We start from the raw sequence: 22,952 nt of genomic DNA, 5'->3' as shown, positions 1-22,952 counted from the left end.
ACACAGACTGGGCATGCTTCATTCCCGCAGTGCTTATTATGATTAATAAGTTTCCGCGTCTGAAGACAATATCGATATGCGCAAGCAGGGGCCTTGCAGTAGTTGATATGTTTCAGTAGCGTTTTGGCAGTAAAACAATACTTGCTCTCACATCTATCCTCCGCTGCATTGCATTTGCGAACATGTAGCAGGAACAAAAGCCACCGCCTCTGGTTTATGCAACTTGAATCACAATCTCCATTCAACTGTTTACTAAGTGTGTTGCTTCCTTCTGGGAGATGTGGAGCCTCCAGGGTGCTTTTAGGAGCAAGAGTTTGGCAGTTTGCAGACTCTCTTACAGACAAACTATCATTAGCAGCTTCAAGCAGCATAGGTAATCTTTGAGATGAGTTTACCCCAAACTGTTCTCTCTCTCCATTAGAATCTTTTGATGTTTGTGTCAAGTTCTGAGAAGATGAACGCCACTGACCCAGACTTGATACTGGCTGCACTCCAACTGAGTGATTATTCAAATCTTTCCATTGTGGTATCTGCTGCGTCTGATGAGATTGTGAATTGTTTAGCTGGCTACTAAAAACTGGTGCACTCTGAGCAGCAACATACTCGTCCTTGACAGTGTTCTGGTTGTACTGGTTTTGCAGCTTGGATGGATCTACTTGATTCATAGCCTGCAGCTGAGAAGCTTCATTATAGTAGTCCGTGCGAGGCTCATGCTTAACTTGACTAACAAAATTTGAAGCTCGCTGAGATTGATGATAAGCATTATTGTTCAACAAATGCTCTTGTTGCTGGTAATGACCATGATGAGCTTGCTGGTTGAATTGATTCTCTACTGGTTGATGACTCACCTGAGCCAAATTTTCTTTAGAGCTGGAAGATGATTGGAAATTCCCATTCTCAAACTGTTGAGGTACGTGACGTTTAATCAACGGAGTCCTTTCCACTGCGTGTAGGCTTGACTGATTACTACCAAAGGAAACATCAACTCTCCGCATAGGATTCATATCCACAACATTTTCCATTGAGCCAGATGATCCATAGAGATTCCCAGTCCCATAAGTATCAGAATTGCTCATTGAGTATCCTTCAGACGGAAAAAAACAAGCAATTAGCGTACAACTATGAGTTACATAAAAGAGAGTATTGAAAAATTCAAATAGCATAGGAAAAATTGGAGATGTTTACTGTGAACATGTGACACTTGCTGCAACTGATCAACAGGCTGCTGCAAAGGTTGGGATGAATTTGAAAAATGTATAGAACTAATGACCCCTTCAGATCCCATGTGACCATTAGCAAGGTGTTCACTGTTTCCACTCATCCCTACACCAGCATTTTGAGATATATTGATCATCCCAGACGCATTCTGGTGATTGTTTGACCTGAAACCACCTCCCATCTGGTGATCAAGGTTGTATTGCATACCGTCATTTGAACCAGCAGCATGTTGCCTCTGCAGCTGAGACGGATTCCCAACAGCCATAAGATTGCCACCATCTCCATTTCGAAGAGACTGATATACGTCAGCGTTAGCAAATCCAGGAGTAGGAATCATCTGGCCATTGTCATTAGAACTAACTGAAAACCCCGCAGATAGTTGCTGGTGGCCATTAATCATTGAACCTGCCAAATATAAAAGAATAAGCACAAAGGAATACAGTAGAATCTTACATCGGATCTTACTGACATTTACCTCCATTCATGCGAGTAGTTGGCATAACCCTTGTTGCATCTGCTAAGTTGTTATTACTGTTGAAGGTGCTCGTATCCACCATAGGGGTGGCCGTATAACTCTGACGCAATCCTTGCGAAACCGCAGGTGTCTGAACAGTCATACCGACAGCACTTGAAGGATTAGCAGGGCGCTGACCAAATATTTGTTTCAGAATAGAGTTTATGCGAGCCTCAAGATTTTGGATGTCTAAGTACGCCTCCTGTCAAAAAAAAAAAGAAAGAAAGAAAGTACCATCAAGAACAATGACCAAAGCTTCTATATAACAATGAAGAATATCAAAAGTGAGATGAACCTTTGAGGTGGCCGTTTTGAACATTACACTTTCTAACCGTTTTGAAACCTCAAATAACTTTGCCTTTGAGGCATCATCAGTCTTTGAAGGCTGCCTCTGCTGTAACCAAACGTAGCTGGCAAGAATAACTCAATTAAATAAGTGTATTTTCAACACTTTACACAAAACATAAGATCACTTCAACAACAAAATTATTGTTATCACCAAACTAAACCCCAAGACTTTGTAACAAGAATACAAGATCAGTGTTGATCATTTAAAAATTAAGCAACTAGAATATTATTAGATGAGTAAACTACTAATGTCTAAGTGGTATATGCATTAACCACATACACCAATGTAATAAGAGCAAGACACCATTTAGGCAAAAACAAAGAAACAATTCTTACATTCTGTTCAGCATCTCCTGCCGCAATCTGATACCATCTTGGTTTACGCCATTGGCCATATTAGGCTGAGACGAAACACCAGAAGCAGAACTCTGCATTTGTCCTGGCTGAGGAACCATCCTATGCTGTCCCTGAGCCATTCTCAGGAACACTTTATGACAAAAGAGGCTGAAGCTATGAAAACACAATCATCACCACAACAATAAGCTACAGAGCCTGTAATAAAAAAACAACACAAAAACATTGAGCTCGTAGAAATGTAGTAAGCAAAACGCATTGAGACACAAACAATGAAACAATCTCAGTTAACACCGCTACCTCGCGAATTACGCCTTACGAAAGAGGAAACTTTCTAATATTACAAACGAATCGTCAAAACTCAATCACCAGACCCTAGCTTGAGATCAATCAAAAAATCAATAATTGAAATGGAATTACAACAAACCCTAAACCTGAAATTCGTTGAGGGAATCAGCAATTCGATAGAACACGACGGAGATGGAAGGTCGTAGCCGGAAAAATCGATGCCGGATTAGGAAAAAAAAGGCGGATGACAAAAGAAAGACGACGGAGACGATTGGCGAATTGGTCGGTGCATGTAGGATAATGACGGAGCTATAGCAAGTTTGCTTTTTTGGGCAAAAAGGCGATATTTTTTACCAAACGAGTCATAAAAATCATTGCTTTGTTTTTTTTTTTTTTTTAAGTATCTTTCGAAGCATCAACGGACAGAACATAACAGCCGGAGTTTTTACCCAATCAGATCTTCAGATGAAAACCATAATTGTTTCTCTCTCTCTCTCTCTCTCTCTCTCTCTCTCCTCAATAAGTCAATCAAATTAAAGTCAAGTGGATATTACTTACTTACTCAAGGATACTTGGATAAATATCTTGATATAAGATTTTATTTATTACACAATTATTTATCATTATTCTAACATCCGAATTAATAAGTTAATAGATATATTAATAATTATCTAACTTGAGTTTTATAATTATTCAATATTTTGATAACAGATATATCAATATCAAAATCTTGGTGAACACTAATAGCAACATTGAACTTATGAAAATAAAATTGTAGTAAAATATTGGTCTGATAAAAACAGCAAATTGAATGTATGAGTTGTTTTGTGTAAAATTTCATATTCTTCTTAAAAGTTTGCTTCTTGGGAGTTTTAAATGTGTTCACATAGATACATATATATTTTTCATTTTGTAAAAAATACATTAAACTATTTAAATTTAAAATATGATGTTATTATCTAATCCATGTATGTATAACAGAGGTGTAAATAAATAATGTCTTTAGTTATGAACAATATAGATTCATTTGCATAATCATATATTTCCGGTAGTAATCAATAATTCCAAGCATCGAGGCTTGGGATGCCAGTGTCGGTTAATTGGCTCTCTGCGCTTCCTTCTCCGTAACTTTGTGATTTTTTGCCACTCTTAGTGAGTTGGCTTAGCAAAGCCCTGAGAACCATCTGATCCGACGAAGGTTTGGACAACGGGTTGGGGTTCTTGGTGTCAAAGCCGGATTGGTTGGTTTGGTTCAAATTGGAGAAGCAGGGCACTTGCTGGTTGATGTGATGATCGAAGTTGATGTAAGAGTCCATCAATGCAGAAGCATTTTGGTTTGAGCAGCTTCTCATGTTGTTGTCTATGTTGACTTCGTTGTTGTTCTTGTGAAAAACTCTACACAATACCCATTCTTCCTGTTTTGTCCAACAAACCAAATTGTTTTAGTTCAGACCATGCATAAAAGTCAAAAAAAAATCAAAATATGGTTAGAGAGTAGTTTTTTTTGCCAAGTCAAAGGTCATCTTATGTAAGCCACAAATAAATCTTTGTAAAATCGTCAGCAAAATCCCTTAAAAAGATAGATAACATTCAAGTTGAATGTGAAACAAAAATAAAGTCAAAACTTTTTCCATAAGTCATGGGATCGTATGATTGTGACATCCCCTGGAGGCTTGCTTCATGCTTAATTTGATACTTACATCCAAGAAACATATACTGCGTTCCAAAATATATTGTATATCTAAAAATGACTATAAATTTAACCCAAAAAAGTTTAAGTGAAACATGATCTTATAATATGGTAAAAGAAAAAAAAAATCTTATGATATGGATCTCGAAACGATATCATAAATAAATAAAGTAATAATTACCTTTAGAGGATTAGGAGCGTGGTGAAGAAATGTTCCGTGGAGACGAAACTCATGCATGACCCAATCAGTTTTACAACCTTTAGGAGCTCGACCTTTGTAAAATACAAGTGTCTTTCTCATGCCCACAAGACTACCATTTCTGTGGATTGCTCTATCTTTACCGGTTGCTTTCCAATAACCGCTGGCCGTAGCTCGGTTTGTCCTTTGTCCGGTTGCGTATTTTCGATCTTTTTGGCTGTAAAAATACCATTCTCTACATCCCACTCTCGCCGTTTCTGTACAAAATATGACATTTTGTATATACTAGTAAAATGATAAGAATGTTTTCAAAATGTTAACGGTTTGAATGCTATTTTTATTGCATTTCACATATATTAATTGATTTCAATGTTTAATAAAGAGGGGTGTTTTCTCTAATATTTAATGGATATTTTTATGATAAGATATGCCGTTCAAAAAGAAAGAGAAATCTTTCCGGAAATTTTATCTTTTTTCTTTAAATGTCTTTATCTTGATGATGTATTCGATAAGATCCAAATGATTATTATTGATCCGCATCATATCTTAACGAACCAGGTTCCCAATTGCCAAGCATCGAATAGGCATTCAACACGTATGCATGACTAGGATAATTCCTTTTTTTATTGTACAAAATTGTTATTAACTTTTCAAAATAAATCAATCAATTAGGAAGAGAGAGAGAGAGAGCAGAGGTTTAGAAAGAGAAAGCAGATCCAGTTTTGGGTCCAGCGTACGGACGGCGCGTGAGCGTCCGTGCCGTCGCCGGAGCCCTTCTTTTCCGGTTGTCTCGTTTCTTCTTCACTCCTTCTTCGCCGTTCCGTCACTGACCGCCTTGTCCGAGCTCTGGTTTCGCAATCACCATACTTGGTGGCTAGAAGTTTGGAGCAACGACGCTGTCCAAGTGGAGGTATCTGAGGGAGAGGGAGCAGTCTGTAGACTCAGTTGTTGTGTCCCGGGAGATGGAGGCTAATTTTGATCTGTCGTCGCCGGTCTTTGCGGGAGGTGGAGGTTTGTTTCAGACCCACCGTCGCCGTTTCAGTTCCCGGGAAGGGGAGTTTCCTCAACTTCCGCCTTCGCCGGTTTTGGTCACGGAGCGTGGAGGCTTTTATAGCTCCGCGCTTCCGTTAAAGAACCCGGGATTTTTGGGTAAGGTTACTAGTCCGATCTGTGCTTTAGTTTTGGTGTGGTTATCGGAAAGATGGGTGTTTGAGTTATTGTGTTTGGTTGTCCGGTAGACGATGAGGATCTCCGGTGACGGAGACGATGTGCGAGGGAAGTATGTTTGGGTTCTTGGTTCGCTTGTCCTGGATGTGAAGTGGTTCAAAGTCGGAGAGATCTCGATGTCTCGATGGAATCTTTCTGGCGTGAAGACAACGCGGTGAAGAACGGTTTGGTATCGTCGGAGGCTTGTTTGTTTCAGAGCTCCGATGAAAGGGATGGCGAGCTGGTCAAGTTCCGGCGAGTTAGAGACGGAGGTGATCGAGTTGAGGCGGATTGCGACGCGTGTCGCAGGATCAGAGCGGAGAGCTCCACGTGTTTAGTCTCCTCGACACGCCAGACGCTCTGTCAGTTTGGTCTTTGGGTTTGGGTCGCGGACCTGTTTAAAATCTTTCGGTGGACTGTTGTATTTTGGGCTTTAAGCCATAGATCTTTGTATTGGGCTTCGGCTGAATGTTGGGCTTGGCCCGTATTTTTATTATAAAATCATTGAGGGAAAAAAAAAATATACGTCTATAGTGAGTGTATGACAGCCATCAATAATTGTGCAGTTAAATAGTCTTTTTCACAACAAAATAGTAAGAACATATTCTAATTTGCAGGTGGCTCGCAAGTTGTACTTTGTTTATTTTCTTTTTTGTTAGTTTGTCAAAATATGATGATCTTGAACTCGAAATATGGAAGAAACAACCAACAGATCATGTTGGCAACAAGAACTACGGATTATAACATGCTTAATTACGATCGAACGGTTAAACTATATGATGGAAGAGTTGAGAGATTTTTTGTGCACCACATACATATAAGCTTTAGATTATTCTGGATAATTTAAAAGAAAAGAGAGAGATATAAGTCAAAAGAAACTTACGAGGAATGTCCCAAGGCTCGCACTTGTTGAGATCAACCTCGATCAAGACAACTGGTTGATAGAGGCTACGAGCAGTTCTTTTCATCAAATAGTCGCAGACAAGCTCGTCGTCTCTCGGGTGGAATCTAAACCCAGGAGGCAAGTTAGCCTCAACCATACTTATACTGCCCTTATTCTCTTCTTTAACCTCCATTTCTATTTGATATCTAAAGAATTGTCTAATTAGTGTTTATTATCATCTGAGGATAGGTTAATATATCTGCGTAAAGAGAGGAAAGAGAGAGGGATCAAGAGGAATAACAAGGGGTCTTAAGCACGAGATAGGAAAGAAGAACGGTGTTATAAATAATTAAGAAACCATAAAGTCAACTTCGATATATTTCTTTTCTTTTTGTTCTTAGATTAAAAACAAAAGTCTACAGATTGGTTTTATAATTGAGAGGAAACGTTACATATTGATAAGGTGAAGTATGATAGAATTGATTCGATCATATTAATGGTATTGACGGATGTATTTCTGAATCCAGGATGGTGGTCTCGAGACTATAACTTGTTAGAAGATGTCTGGAAGAGGATTTGATGGTTTGTAATCATTTTTGAAGTATTCCAAATTGTGTTTTGGTATGTGGAATATATTCACATAGTTATTGTAGTTAACAAATGATTTTTTAAATAATAGTTAATTATAATATTATAAACTGCGAAAAATATTATAAAAACAATTTACAATTGATAATTATATATATTTTATGATGATTCATGTCTGATTACATTAGTCAAAACAGTCTTATAAAAATTCATGTGTAATGGTTCTAGTTGCACTATATTATAAGTTTGATGTAAATATAATTTCACTAATCTACATATTTTCTGTTTTTCATAATAAGTGTCACTTTAGACTTATGCACACAAATTAAAAAATCATTTAATTTTACATATTTTTTTATATTTAAACGTCATTACAAATACAATTACTCATATTTCAACTAATAAAAATAAACTAAAAATAAAATTAATAAATTCTGTATTGAAATATTAAAACAATATTTATTTTGTAACGAATTCTTTTCTCTACAACGACAATTAATATGGAACGGTGAGAGTATTTTTTTTCAAAATTAGAAATTTTAGAATTTCCTTATATTGAAGCATTAATGATTTTTACTGTTAAACCATCGAAATAAGAGAACTTTCGTAACAAATATAATAAATTTATAATTATTTTCTTGTGTGTGACAACATTAAATATTGTAGGACATAAAATTATTTGTGTTGCCACAAAACAAGTAAAGATTTTGTCTCGACAAGCATAAGTACAGAAGTAAATACAAGTCGGACCATTTATAGTTTTATATCTGAATTTACGTTTCGTTATAAACACTGAGTTATCTCTTATTGTCGTTTGCGACTCAAGGTAAACTAACAAATATATGGAAGCGATGATCGATGATCGTATCAACTCAGTTATGGCGAGACAAAACCGTGGCTGTGACTTGTTTTTGTTGTACATCTCTGAACAAATACTACATATTCTGATGGAATTGTACTAAATTTGGTAGTAAACATAGACAGAGATGGACTGAATCGTAAAATATGTTCTCAATCATAAAATATGTTTTCATACAATAAGAAAACTCTATAGTACAGTCGAACGTATTTGGGCCTTTTAACCCGACCCGACTCGAATTCTTACGTTAAGTTATTGGATCCAGTAAATGAAGACACGTGTGTGCTGTATATGTAAGAATCTGAGCTGAGTTGTATATGTTGCTGCTGTTCCAAAAAAAGTGTATATATTGCTTGTCTTGTCAGTGCCACTTCTCTACAAACCCTAAAAACGCTCTCTCTCTCTCTCTCTCTCTCTCTCTCTCTCTCTCTCTCAATCGACTTGTAAATGTCGACGGTTTGCGTTAAAAATGTTGGTACTTCATCGGAGAAGATATCAAGAGCAAGTTACTCTTGTAGAAGCTCCAAAATGTCAGTGATGAACCAAGAATCTCAACCGTTGGATCCTCATTTGAAAAAGGAAGAAGATCCTGTGGACTTTGAGTTTCTTCTCGAAGATCCCGTCACAATGTTAACCGCCGACGAGCTTTTCTCGGACGGAAAACTAGTCCCACTTAAGTTTTCCGGCGCCGTTAGTTCGAGGGAGAAGCCTAAAACAACAACGGCCGTTAACACGGCCCGAAGATTAATAGAGATGGAGAGTGTTGATGATCCTTACACCTTCTCTCCGAGAGCTCCTCGTTGCACTATGAGGTGGCGCGAGCTTCTAGGCCTTAAGAGACTCGCCAAAACGCCAGAAGAAGCGTCGCCGCGCTTGTCTTCTTCTACTCCAAACCCCAAAACGGCATCGTTTAGGTATTTACTCAACCGAAGTTCCAAATCTCCCGCGGCAGCTAGGGACTCAGACATCTCGTCGATCTCCTCTTCACGTCTCTCCCTCTCCTCATCCTCTTCCTCCGGACACGACCTCGACGACGTTCCTAGACTCTCTCTAGACCACGACAACAAACCCAACAACGCTCCAAACCCGTTTGCCCGGTCACGTGCCCACCACCACCACCACCTTAGGAAGCCACGACGTGAGAGGGCCTTGACGGTGACGGCGGATAGTCCGAGACTAAATGCTTCGGGAAAGATCGTGTTTCATGGACTCGAGAGAAGCTCGAGCAGTCCAGGTAACTTCACAGGCGGACCAAGAATGAAACATCACCATGGGATGCCGAGATCTCATTCTGCTAATGTCAGAATCACTCCTGTTCTTAATGTTCCTGTCTCTTCCCTCCGTGGGGGTCTCTCCTTTGGCCAGCTTTTCACTCCTTCGTCTGGGAACAACATTACCAAGACCCGCACCAAGACTTGAACCGACTAGCTAAACCGGATTCTAGTTGTACTTGTACTGGCTTTATTAGTAAAGAGAGATTCGCTTTAGTTTAACCGGGGATAAATCATCAGATAAGATTAGGTTTGGGTTCAAAATGTAAATTAAGATAAATATATGATTTTCTGTCGTGGTTCTGCATCGAGCGAGTTGTTCAAAACCGGAGAAAACAAGACGGTCATTAAAATACTGTGACAAGAGTAAGTAGTGCTTCCCATGTTCAGAGATTATTTATTCAGTGATATTAAACCACATGTTTAGATAATATACTAGTAATGTTTTGACTCGTTATCTACGTACAATTGTACTTTTATTAGTGTCAAAATCTTAGAAACTTTGTATTTATGCTTCAGGGGAGCGACAGCTTTTGTTATTTTTATCTTAATCTCGTATTTAAAAAAATAACGAGATTCTGCATGTTTAAAGACAATCCAAAATGCAAATCTTCTCCGTAACAGCTTTAGTTCATCTACTGCACCCGTTTAGTTATTGTTTTAAGTCTGTATCAACTTAGTGTAATAATTTGAGGATAAGGATACAGCTTTAACTGTGGTTGGTCATGTGTTGGTCCAGATCAAGACCTGCGACATATTTGATCTCCAATGCGTATCTTATTTGTATCACCGTGACAAGTAGATTGTAATCGACTAGGCGTGTAGATTTGTAAGGGCGCTTGTCACCTCAAAATGCAACTTCAATCATAGCTGTTCATTAATAATTGAACGTTTATATATAACCAAGAACGGTCAAAGCGTGAAGAAAGATGTCAGTAGCTGCATTTTGTTCGAGTAAATAAAGACTGGTTCCAATAATTTTTTGTCTCTATATAAATACATCACAAATAAAAATGGTTCGTCATTCTCGACCATGGTGTTTTCAATCCCATCCGTTGGATATTTCTTTCTTCTCCACCTCTCAGTTTAGCGACAACACATATCAGAGAACAAAGATGGGGCTACAAACACATATAATTGTTCCATTACAAAAACACCACTCTAAGTATTTGAATGATAAGTAAACAGAGTATAATTTTTGCGACATATATTATAGCTATTAGCTGGTGAATCAATCAAACTTCCTACCATTGCACACGTAACAAAAGTATGATAAAAATGAGACATAACTAACTGCAAATGTGTTTCAAAAAAAAAGAAAAAAAAACTAACTGCAAATACTCAGTGTTTCTAAAAATCGGTATAAGCAGCGTTTAGGCACCAGCATAGTCGGCAAATCAGGTATGAACGAAACGATTTTTTAAAGCGATTTATTTAAAAATCGTTCTAGGTGTCCGAAAAATCGGTCTAGACGTCCGTATAAACAATAATCCTCTATAAAACGTCTAGTCACTGTCTAGCGATTTTTAGAACATTGACAAATAGTTTATTACATTTAACTTTTTAAATTTGTCTTGAATTAAGCACTAGGCATGGAGTATGAATTCATGCTAATTTTGAAAATGATATATTATAATTTTTTCACTAGAAAACTGGTTTACATAGTATACTAACTTACACAAAAATGATATAATAATTTACATAGTATGAGCATGTCGTTTGATTATAGGTCCAATATGCCATGGCATGCATGTATATAATATAACAAAGCAGAGTATCTCAACGGTCTTCTTGACTAACTTTTGAATTTATGGGGACCTGCCCATAGTCCTCTCGGTGATTATTTGGATTTTGGCTGTCACATTTCGACTAAAATTTGGAAAGAACGTCCAGTATAACTACAGTTTTTAATCACTGAATGCAGAAAAAAAAAACAGCCAGTTTTACTCAATTGAAGGGATGTTCTCACGAGTTGCTTTACTACCAAAAATATTGTAGCTAGTTTGTTTCAAAAAAAAAAAAAATGAAAGTAGCTAGTTATCTACTATGCCTCAACGAGTTATAAATTAAACATTAAGATGAATTCATGTCGATCGTTATATTTATCTTAGCCTAATTAAGCATGCAGTATTACATTTTCGAAATGTTATAATATGTATATGTATCAAGGGACAGATAACAAAAAAAGTATATTAAATACTATATAATAGATGTTGAAGGGTAATATAAAATGAATGAAGGAGAGAGAACGTGAAGTTTGGCAGTCTTGCGCCCTCTGATAGATTCTTTATCTCCTGTTTGATTCTCATGGTGCTTTTATTCAAATGTCTCTTTGCTCTTTCTATATATTTTTCTATCTATTATTTATTGATGTCTCTGCATGATATATTGGGACAAAGTGTCACGACAAGTGGCCTAACTCCTAAATACAGAAGGCCGACAAGAAAGGAGATATTAGTTAGGAAAAGATACCGAGTTTAGAATGTCAAATAGACTTAACATGTTATAGATTTCACTTCATAGAAAAGTAAATACCAAAATTCGAAAATAGTCCAGTATAAGACCCTGTAGACCTAGCTAATCTACATCTTATTGGTCCTGTGAGATTGATTGGAATTATATAGTTACGAATTTAAAAATATGGCCGGAGACACTACCCACTCTACCAACTAGGACAATGCACGTCCTTATCCAAATTCGGCAACAATTGACAAACTATATGATGGGTATATCAAATGCAAAAGAGTACTAATAATTTCACGGCATTAAATCAGTCTGGTGGTAGCCCCTCTCGTTTGACCGATACTCCACCCTTTTTTATTAGACAATAGGATTGTACATAAATTTTAAAAAGTTATAAATTATAATATTTACTCTTTTATATTTTGAAATAAAAATATCATTGATTGTCAACTAATTAAAAAATCTACATGATATGAAAGCATAATATAAAAATTATGAAACTTTATATTGAAAAGTGAAAACCTTATTTAATTTGGAAAAAAAGTTTTTCTAAATGTAAAGTGCTAAATGACGAAGAAAAAATTATATATTTTTAACGGGATGTCTAAACATCTGAGATATTCATTTATTTTAATATGTTGGATTTGTGAGATACTAATATCGAGAATCCATATAATCTCTTACGAGCATGGAAAATCTATATCTTTATATATACACACATTGGCATTTAGTGACTGTGAATGAAACAAGGGGACATATATATTGGCTGCAGAGAAACGAGAGGGCAGCTTGAGCTGGGTTCTTAGCTGTCGCTACAGTGAACCAAATGCCATTCAATAGTAAACATTTATTGCTTTAACTGAAACTGCACAGTGTGAGGAATGGGAAGCAGCAAAAATACAAAACAAAGAAGAAAATAAGCGACAAAAACGTACAAGTGATTGCAATGGGAGTGAAGATGCATATGAGTTATTACTGTTAAAGTCAATATCGGAACTATGTGTCGATGTGTAAGAAGCAGCAGCATTTTGTTACGTCTGTCTTCTTCTCATATCTCTTGCTGTACATCTTACATCCTTTCTTGTTTTCAGTTTTACTTACCTTTTTTGTCAAGTACCATATTTTTAAATTTAGATTGATAATACCGAAGAATAATTCTATCAAACTATCTGATGTACACTGGAAAAAAAAAACGACTCTATCTCTAGGTATAGACACGAACGTCGAAGCACTTGAAAATATACAGTAAGCTCAAATTTTCAAAATAATCATGCAGCAGGCAGAAAGCAGCTAACTTAGATATAAAGGTTACTCAGTCTACCAAATTTGTAGTCATGCATACCAAATCTGCAAATATATATCTAAATTTGAATCATTAATTTTTTTTCTTTCTCAAACATGATGTAATCCTAAGTAATCCTTCTATCTCGGCACATGAGGTATAGGAGGAAATTTTGGAGTCCAAAAGATTCAGCATCCATTTATTCTTTATCACTCTACCCTAAACTCTAGACCACAAACTTGACCAAGATCCATCCTCTAGTTACCTGATTATTAATTTCAAATCCTTTCATGGGCCGATGTTCAAAATAAAAATCCTTTCATGGGCCTTCGAAAATGTTAGGGAAGGCCCGTTTCAAATATCAGGGCCTCGTCGAGTTTAAGTTGGGGCAATAACCCTAGCTATATATAGTGGAGAGACAAGTGAAGCACAGCCGACCATCCGAGTTCGGCGATTTCACTATGAGAGCCAAGGTATGAGAACTTCCTTTATATTTTGTATTGATTCCTTTACATATAGAGAACAAACCTACCTAATTGCAGCTAGCTTCGTTAGGAATGATACATACAAGTTTGTTTAGAAGCTTAGGTCACAAGTTACAGTTCTTGATTCTGTCATTTTCTTGTCTTGGCTGAACGAAAACAAACTGTGGTTGTGTGTTTTACGACATTGGTGTGGTTTGATCGTGCAGTGGAAGAAGAAGCGCATGAGGAGATTGAAGAGGAAGCGCAGAAAGATGAGACAGAGATCAAAGTAGACTGTTGTCATGCTTTTCCATAAATCTCTGTGATTGCTTTTCTTAGTTTCTTGGAACCTTTTATGTTTTGTGTTGTTACATTTATGTTTGAACAATCTTCTATAGATCTTGTTTTGCTTAATCCCTTTTATTACCTACAAGTTCATGAATTAAGTGAAAAATTAGTTGCAAAACACTGATTGTAGATCAATCTGCTAACAATTAAGACTTAGCACCTATCTTCTCGGTCCTCTTCTGTTACCCGAGAGAGAGAAAGTAGTTAGAATATAATAGACCCAATTGATGATGGTGCTAAGGAGAAGCAACCGCACAATTGGGTCGTTCATATTCCTACACAACTGTCAGATCCCAGTCCGCTCGAAGAAACCTTGATCAGTAAGCAACACCAGTTCATTGATTTGATTGCAGGAGATTAGATGAGAGAGTTCCAGTTTTGGTCTCTTGTTTGCCTGGACTGTGGACTGTTCCAGCAGCCATGTTTCAGGGTCAGTGATTGCACATGCTGTATATGAGCTATGGAAAGCTTCATTGGTAGGATTCCAGGCTAGCTTGTTGAGAAATGGAATAAAGATATGAAATTATCGAAAAGATAAAAAGATTAGGAAATAAGACTGGCATAGACCAGTTTTAATCATATACATATTAAAAACATGTCGCATTCTATGATAGTTACATAACGCAGAGTGCCAAAAAACAAATGTCACTGTCTCACATTGGTCACATCCCACGGAATCAGTCGATATCATTTATGGGACTAGGCTAGACAGACGCACACATGTCTCTGCCTGCATATATGTCAAGAAATTTGTATTTATATAAAGTTGCATAGATCAAACAAGTTTGGTTGGTGAAGTGTGATCAATTGGACAAGTTAATGTAATTTTAGGAGTAGAAGAGAGGGACACATCCAAATAATACAAACGCACATCTACCTTCCTGTCAACATTTTATTGTTATGACCAATAGATATGATTTTGTTTCCAAAGATATTTGACATAAATCTACAGAGAAATGTGGTGCAAATGCAATGGAGTTGGAGGAGAAGGGCCAATCGTTTTTTGCCGACCCTTATCTTTTCTAGATATGTTCATGTAGTCCCTTAAACTTGACAGTGAATTCCTGTCTTTTCATCGTCTCACAATTTATGTATCAAGCATTTTAGTATAGTCTTTTATAATACACTAATCCTTACAGTCATTTAGAAAAGACCTATCAGTTTCACTCGTTTCTGTATATTATGTGTAGTGGGTGAGAGGGTGGTGTGGTGATGATTCCCTTTTCTTCACCCAAGAATTTTATTATTTCATCAGCCATATGTTAATCAATCTTGGCAGCTGATTAGCACGCTGGTTAATTAATTTAAATATGACAAGTTTAGTCAAATTTGAGCTAATAAAATGATTCATATCTAACATGGAAAATTGAGATTAGTTCTGGCATCTGATTCCAAAATGCTAACGTGGAAATGGGTCACAGTGATTAGGTGAAAGCATAAGAGTGCAAAAAGGATGCAATCTTTCAAAAGTATTAGGTTTACTAATCAATATTAAATTTTCAATATTATTTTAAAATGATTAGATATTAAATATTTAAACAAAAATAAAAAAATATTAATCATTTAAATATATATATATATAACTGATATGTTAAAAGGATTGAGGATGAAAACTAATTAATAGAAATTTATTATAAATAAAAGTATTATATTTTATATTATATAATATAAGCAAAATAGTAAGCAAAGAGTTAAAAGAAAGTGATAAAACCTTTCAAATTCTTTTTAGCAGTTTTGAAAACAGCAACAGAAGATAAGTTTTGCTGAAAATATGAAATTTTCATAGAAATAAAGAGAATTTAAGATTATTAAAAAGGTTATAAGTGAAAGGTATAAAATGAATATTTAATACAAAATTTTACAAATTTTCATAGAACTTTACAATTAATTTTTGAAAATAAATATATTTTAAAAATATTTTCCCATAAATAAAAGTACTACGATCATAAAAACAATTAAAAGTCAAAAGGTGTATTACAAAAATGATGATGAAAAGTTAAAATCTAAGTTATATTTTCTAAGAAGGTTATGATCATAAGTAAAAAATACAAATATTTGAAAACTTAACCTTTTAAAATAATGTTTAGTTAATAATTTAAAGAAATAACCAATATGTTTACTAAACATGATACAATTAAACTTATGATAAAATATTTTGTATGGGAAAATAAAGGTTTATGAAAGCAAATTATGGTCATCTCCACAGCATAAAATATGTCATATATAATCTTTAAAACCAAATATAAAGTATATATTTACGAAACCCAGAAATAGCGATTAAAATATGGAACAAGATAAATAAAAGTCTGAATTAAATTTATTTGGTTCACAAACTGTATTGGAACACATTTCCAAAACTGGATTGTTATTATATTTCAGGTTGTTCTCGGTATACTTTGAATTTTCGGGTTCTTGTTGAATCTAAACCTTATCCGACCCATTATGAATCTAGTTTTTTGGATCAGTTTGGGTTTGATTATGTTAAAGATAATAGATTTTTAACATTTGTATATTTTCTTCACATATATCTTTGATGGACTTGGATTTTGGATCCAGATAATTTGTCCGCACTTAAATTTTAGTACGGAAAAGCGAAAAATAATTCTAATAAACACTTGTAAAAAAGTTCAAAATTATATATAAATGTCATAAATGAAAAATTATGATGAAAATTTTGAATTTTCAAAAAAACATTGTTATTGAAAATATAAGAAAATAAAAATAAAAAGTATTAGTAAGAAGATTCAACGCTTTAAGTGAAAGTATGTAAACTAAACATCATATTGAGATTTTCTCGCAAATTCATAAAAGAACTAAGGTTTTGAAATGGTTACTACGTACTTTCTGTGTTTCTCTTCTTTTGTGAATTTGCTCTAAGAGGAAATAAAGAAGAAGAATTAGGGTTTTTTACGTACCCAAAGAAAAATATTCCACCGTAATCTGTTAAATGGCAAATGATAGTGTGATAAAGAAACATTTATAACCCGTTCAATTTTTCTTTTGAGAGGGTTGTGTCTTTTGGTATTAAAAAGAACAAAGGGTTGTGACTTTTGAGAAGCAATAATTCACAAATGAAACAAACGTTGTGTGTTTAGATTAGTAACTGATAAAGAAACAATATACTGTATACATTTGTTGAGAAATTTTATTTTGAAAGGGCTGCGTTTCTTGAGAAATGTTGTGTCTGTTGCAGAAAAAAAGAAAAGAGTTGTGTCTTTTCAAAAAGGAAACGTAAAGACACCGTTTGAATTAATAACTGATAATGGATGATGTCATATATTTAAATGTAACTAAAATTTAACCATTAGATTGCATAACAAAGCAATCACTACTGTCCGCTCTAAATTTTATTTTCCTATAAAAAATGCTGACATCATATGGCAACAAAAAATGGTTTGCTATTATATATAGATTACATTATGATTATACATACAAGTCATCCATAATTACGGCCCCGTCCTGATCTAGAAATCGCCTTGGATCCACGTAACGTATGTATAAAATTCATATGATATCTTTGCTGTTCTACTCAAATTATCACTTTATCAGATAGATTAGTTGGGTCCATACGGGTGGGTGCATGAAATCGAGTGCAACGGTATAAAAAATCGTAGAATATAATTGTTACATGGAGTGGAAAGTAAGGTCCTAGTGTGTTTCCGATAGAAGTAAGATGTTGATCGTGAAATCGATTTGCCTATGCATGCACCTAGTTTTGCCACCCGAAAACTTCCACTTAAGTGAGTTAACATTCATAGCTTTTAACCATAGCTTCTATTCCTATATAGTGATATATATTGGTCTAAAATACCTATAATTAAATTAAGTGGTTGTTGTCAAGTTATATGGGTTTGTTTAGTAGAGATTTGAATTGGTGTTTTTATAAAAGTGCGAACCTATAATCTTGAAAAAATGAATTCTCTTTTCTTATCGTAAAATATACAAATTTTTTTTGGAATATATTGTTGATGAAAATAACAAAAAAAGTGGAAACACATTAGTGAGGTTTAAGGATTATAATGATCTTCTAATACATGTGATGCCATCTCGAGCCGTATCCAATTCCTTACGAATCGATCAACCAACTTTTCTGATGTCTTAGCTTTCACGTATATTGTGTTCATCTATATCTATCTACATGGCATTCATATTACATATATGGGATGTGTATATTCTTTACCTTTATATATATACACACACAACAATTACACAATTTGATGATGCAGTCTTGGCTTCAGGATTGAAACTCCCTTGATCGTGTGTCGTGACTCTTCATCATCGTTCTCTCCAACTTCTATTTTCTTCTGCGTTTTTTCCTCTAAAAAATTGGGCTAATCTCTTTGTATTGGGCTTAAAGGCCAAAATCTTGCCTTAGTGGGCTAAACTTTACCATATATATATATATAAAAGCCCTTTATCAAAAAAAAAAAACAATTACACAATTTTAATACATCTATGTCTGGCATAGATGACGACGTCTATCAAGAATATATGGTAGAGGACCTTACAAACACTACACAATATTTTATGCATATAGGGATGAAGAAAACGAGATTCCCTCGATAAAGGACTAATAAAGTTTGTTCCATAGACAAAATTAGATGTGCAATTATGTTTGTATGACATTGTGATTCTCAGTTATGGTGAGCGGTTGAGATGATGTGAATAATATAGACCAACGACTTTGTAAGTTCAACTAAAGAAACGGAAAGAAAATGAACCACTGACCTACTTTGCCTCAGTGGAGTCATATGCATTTGCCCTCAAAAGCAGGCAAGCCAAAACCACTGACCTACTTTGATATTAATTTTTGGTACTATTTGAATTTTCTTTAATGATTTATTCACTACACACCTCCTGGATAAAGTAAAGCGATATGATGAGCATGTTGATACTATTATACTATAAGCTTAAAAACTAAAATAGTGCAGACGTGAGAGTTGAGTCATTCAATATATCTTCTTTATTATCTGATGCTTATGCAAGTCTATACCTTAATTGTATTGGAATGTGTCTTTTTTAGAACGAGCCACTGCTCTGGCTATTAGACAACCTGTGATTTATTTATTATCTTTTGCGAGCGATGAAAAATGAAATGATAATATGGTTATGTCAGGTGGACCCAAACAATAATAAAATTCCCGATACGAGTATACGACTAAATGGTAATAATACAAGGATAATGGTTCTAAAAGCAGATGATGCAAAAGGCATGCCCATCTTATGCGTTAGTTATGCTAACCTCGTGATTCTATGCTCTAGCATGCCCATCTGCTGGTTTATAGTAATGATAGTGTGCATCGAATATAATTTAATCATAAACTGTATTCATTCGTCATTAGTTTATTTAATCTCTCTTTAACTACATTTGATCGCCACTTCGCCAGGAAACAAGAAGTCCACCTGCACTTAACAGAGAAAAAGCTGTAAATTCGTGTAAATGAATAAAACTATATAAAATATGAACTCATGGTAAAAATATTCATATATATGATTCACCTTGCGTGCATCTGCGTATTAGCTATATGATCGTGTAGAGTTCAACGCAATAATTTATCCTAAAATACTTGTTGAAATTTTGGAAGCGTTAGATCGATTTCATAAATAGCCAGCCAGACGCGATAGCGGGGCTAAACACATAATGGAAATAAGATAAGCACAAGGTTTTAACTAATGAATGGAAACGTATGCTTGTTTTATTAATCAATTAAAACACATTTAAAAACGATAATGTTGATAAAAAAACTTATATTGCTTTGACATTCGGTGCAGACATTACTATTATAATTAAGATCTATTACGTATAGTAATACTAATATTAATCATCTGGTCAAAACGTATTTTATTATTAAAGTACCATTTTGAGTAAAAATCAACTACAGCTAATAAATTATGTTTAAACGGATAAACTTGGAATATATCTATCAGTTTAATACAAAAAAATGTAAAACCAAGAGATCATATACACCATGTAATTCTCCACCTACTAAGTTGAACGTAGGACACCACAAACATTTCCTTGGTAAGAAGACATTAATAAAACAAATATGAAAAAATGTTCACAGAAGAAGTTTAAACGTATATATAAACATCAACAATAATTTTTTGATGGTGAGTATATGACAAAATAATCAATAAATTAATTTTCTTTTCTCAAGTTTTCTCATTAAACTAAAACTAAAGAATAATGCCAAGCTGGCACTTCAGACGTGCCCATGCGACCCTCGTATCCCGGCAACTCCATCACACGTGGACCATGGATCCTACACCTTAAGAGTTTGTTTTATTTGACACGTGGCACTGTCAGTTACCGTATGGTATCTAGCCCCCTGCCCATTCACGGATTCCCCGTTGGAATTTAACGGGGTTGTCCTAGTCTGTTGAAACGGATAAGACACTACTCATTATTTTGTATTTTGTATTTTGTATTTTGCGTTATATAAAATATAATAATATTAATTGATTCAGAATTTTCTGAGCGTCTAAGATTCAAACTCATGCATGCAAAGCAATTAATTCGGAGTTTAAAAAATAAAAAATATAGACTAGCTGCCAAACATACTGGCATGTATTCAATAATTATATCATATGATAGTGGCATTTCAAAACAACACGGTAACTAATAATTTAAGATAGTCACAGGACACACAACTCTTGTCACATGAGCCACCTCTTTTGTAGTACCATATTTTGGCATTTATATATCAGCATTTACGTATGTCTCAGTTCATACATGCAATGAATCTTCCGCGGTTACTTACACCAAACATTATTGTAACCAATAAAGATTTTTTAATTGTCAGTTTTGACCAGTATAGTTAATGACGAAGAAGAAGAAAACAAGACAAGAGTTTGGCGAAAGAGGAGAGAAACAAGATGTTTAAAGTTAAAAACCAAAGAAAGGAAAAGAGTCCCATATAGATATTATGATTTTGACCGTAACTCTGGCCAAAGATTTTACATGTGTCATTGTCAAGGTTTTTTTTTTCTTATCATGAAGAAACGCTGGAAAAGGCAACTTCTTTAATGGTCACTGGTCAGCTTGATAACGTAAGAATCCTCATGCTTTAGTTTTTTTTTTTTAATTTTATAGAAAACAACAAAACTTCAATAAATAAAATATTTAAATAAAAACACATCACATCTTCCTCTCTGTTCTCTATAAATTGGCAGACAGTGTCTTGGCTTCTGCTTCGATATTTGCTTTTAGCTTATTTTTTCCTCTCCACTAAACCATAATTAAAAACCCCACAACCTCCGTTACATCTGCCACCACCATCTTTCGCGCATTCACGTTTCTAGCGGTTTCATTTAATAGCTTTGAACCGGTCTCTCAAGTTACAAAAACGTAAATGGCCGTTGAAGCTCACCATCGTAATCCTGTGTGTTCTCCCAACGTCGCTGGTGATTTTCTTTACAGAGAAATGATGCATCCACTTGAAGCAAACGGTTTCGTCTACAACGGCCAGTTCAGACACGGCAACGTTCCAGCAGTTACGATGCCGTTTAACCCCACCGTGGAGAGTCAAACTTCTCTGCTGAATTCAACTTACAACATCTCACCGGTTGATTATTTGGTTCATCAGTCTATAAAACCTACAATTCATTCCGTTGACAGCTCCGTCACATTCAACAGCGAGAGAAATGGCAATAACGTTGACTTTCTTCGTCCTAGTTCCTCCTCGTCTCTTAGAAAACGCCCTAGAGAAGAATCACTCGTTATGCCAAGCCAGAAACGTTGCACCGATCCTCTCATGTTCCTTGGCCAAGACTTGTCTCCAAAAATCGACCAGCATCACAGCTTGGATATCGACCGCTTGATCTCTAATCACGTAAGCACTCCCCTTAAGTGAAAATATACAATTGAAACATAATATATAGTTTTTATTATTCATATAGGCTCACATTCGTTTGACAACATTTTATCAGGTCGAGATAATTAGAATGGAGATTGACGAGAAGAGAAATACTCAAGGTAGGAAAATAATGGAAGCCATCGAACAAGGGTTGATGGAGAAACTAAGAAACAAAGACGAAGAGATCAACCACATCCAAAAACTAAACCTCTATCTCGAGGAGAAGGTTAAGTCACTCTGCGCAGAGAATCAGATATGGCGTGACGTGGCACAGTCTAATGAAGCCACCGTGAACGCTCTAAGATCAAACTTACAACAAGTCCTTGCCGACGTGGAACGTAGGGAGGAGCCTACGGCGGCTGACGACACGCAGTCTTGCTGCGGAAGCAACGACGAGGGTGACAGTGACGAGACGTGGAGGCTAGTGGGAGAGGAAGCGCAGGTGCGTACGGTAACAAGGACGATGTGTAGAGGCTGTGGAGAAGGAGAAGCAAGTGTGTTACTGTTACCATGCAGACACATGTGTTTATGTCTTGTGTGTGGTTCTTCGCTTAACACTTGTCCGGTCTGTAAATCTCCAAAGAACGCTAGTATCCATATTAATCTTTCCTTGTGAAACTAAGAGCAGTTCCATTAATTCTAGTAGAGTATTAAAAATTAAAATAGAAGAGAGAGAACTGTTTCTGTAAAGATATTTTTCTGATTATTTAAAACTCTTTTTCCATTTGTCATCATATTAGTTGATTGATCGATTTTAAAATAATTAACAAATAAAAGTATTTGTGTTAAAAATTTGAGAATTTTAGGAAAGTTCTATCAATAATACTATTTTAAGAGTACCTCTAACGAAGGTATTTTACTAGAGTTCTTAAATGTAAAAAATATTAAAATATTTTAAAAAGAGAGAAGATGAGACAAAGTTCTAGAAATGCATCCTGCAAGTACCTCCCAAAATACTAATCATCTACAGTGCTAACCAATTATTTTCTAAAGAAAATGGTGGTTTTATTACAAAATTGTATTAGAATAAAAAATTATTGATTATGTTTATAAAATTGTATTAGAATAAAATATTATTATTATGTTTCTATATTGATTTTTAGACACCCACGATGGTGTTG

At 35.2% G+C, this 22,952-nt stretch overlaps 4 protein-coding genes and 1 long non-coding RNA gene across 5 annotated transcripts; 3 read left to right on the top strand and 2 right to left on the bottom strand.

Annotated features, from left to right (window-relative positions):
* Positions 1–5: 5 nt before the first annotated feature.
* On the bottom strand, positions 6–3,185 carry LOC130501633 (histone acetyltransferase HAC5-like; the record flags this gene model as incomplete). The annotated part of the gene is made up of 7 exons (XM_056996475.1): positions 2,869–3,185; positions 2,735–2,768; positions 2,417–2,632; positions 2,028–2,142; positions 1,694–1,934; positions 1,186–1,623; positions 6–1,084 (listed from the first exon to the last, which is right to left on the bottom strand). Coding segments are annotated over exons 3-7 (2,013 nt in total), but the record flags the coding sequence as incomplete, so codon positions are not given.
* Positions 3,186–3,654: 469 nt separating this feature from the next.
* On the bottom strand, positions 3,655–7,044 carry LOC108839311 (NAC domain-containing protein 21/22-like). The gene is made up of 3 exons (XM_056996474.1): positions 6,701–7,044; positions 4,594–4,868; positions 3,655–4,137 (listed from the first exon to the last, which is right to left on the bottom strand). The coding sequence occupies exons 1-3, from the start codon at positions 6,891–6,893 to the stop codon at positions 3,778–3,780; spliced, it is 828 nt and encodes a 275-aa protein (XP_056852454.1). The 5' UTR covers positions 6,894–7,044; the 3' UTR covers positions 3,655–3,777.
* Positions 7,045–8,582: 1,538 nt separating this feature from the next.
* LOC108858937 (uncharacterized) lies at positions 8,583–9,956 on the top strand. Its single transcript, XM_056996473.1, has one exon. It carries the CDS (start codon positions 8,595–8,597, stop codon positions 9,564–9,566), a length of 972 nt encoding a protein of 323 aa, XP_056852453.1. The 5' UTR covers positions 8,583–8,594; the 3' UTR covers positions 9,567–9,956.
* A 3,573-nt stretch (positions 9,957–13,529) lies between these two features.
* LOC108860518 (uncharacterized) lies at positions 13,530–14,041 on the top strand. The gene is made up of 2 exons (XR_001950703.2): positions 13,530–13,636; positions 13,855–14,041. It is a non-coding gene; the product is annotated as an uncharacterized LOC108860518 (long non-coding RNA).
* A 7,119-nt stretch (positions 14,042–21,160) lies between these two features.
* On the top strand, positions 21,161–22,562 carry LOC108861643 (probable BOI-related E3 ubiquitin-protein ligase 3). Its single transcript, XM_018635559.2, has 2 exons — positions 21,161–21,807; positions 21,905–22,562. The coding sequence occupies exons 1-2, from the start codon at positions 21,328–21,330 to the stop codon at positions 22,445–22,447; spliced, it is 1,023 nt and encodes a 340-aa protein (XP_018491061.1). The 5' UTR covers positions 21,161–21,327; the 3' UTR covers positions 22,448–22,562.
* The last annotated feature ends 390 nt before the right edge of the window (positions 22,563–22,952 follow it).

The sequence above is a fragment of the Raphanus sativus genome, unplaced genomic scaffold, assembly GCF_000801105.2.
Source record: "Raphanus sativus cultivar WK10039 unplaced genomic scaffold, ASM80110v3 Scaffold0237, whole genome shotgun sequence".
Classification (NCBI taxonomy): domain Eukaryota; kingdom Viridiplantae; phylum Streptophyta; class Magnoliopsida; order Brassicales; family Brassicaceae; genus Raphanus; species Raphanus sativus.
This window is presented reverse-complemented; position numbering and strand designations above follow the sequence as displayed.

Coding starts and splice junctions, on each gene's coding strand:
- LOC108839311 (XM_056996474.1), bottom strand. CDS start 6,893: ATGGAGGTTAAAGAAGAGAATAAGGGCAGTATAAGTATGGTTGAGGCT. Junction 4,869..6,700: donor CGAGCCTTGGGACATTCCTC/GTAAGTTTCTTT, acceptor TATTTTGTACAG/AAACGGCGAGAGTGGGATGT. Junction 4,138..4,593: donor ACGCTCCTAATCCTCTAAAG/GTAATTATTACT, acceptor TGGACAAAACAG/GAAGAATGGGTATTGTGTAG.
- LOC108858937 (XM_056996473.1), top strand. CDS start 8,595: ATGTCGACGGTTTGCGTTAAAAATGTTGGTACTTCATCGGAGAAGATA.
- LOC108861643 (XM_018635559.2), top strand. CDS start 21,328: ATGGCCGTTGAAGCTCACCATCGTAATCCTGTGTGTTCTCCCAACGTC. Junction 21,808..21,904: donor ACCGCTTGATCTCTAATCAC/GTAAGCACTCCC, acceptor ACATTTTATCAG/GTCGAGATAATTAGAATGGA.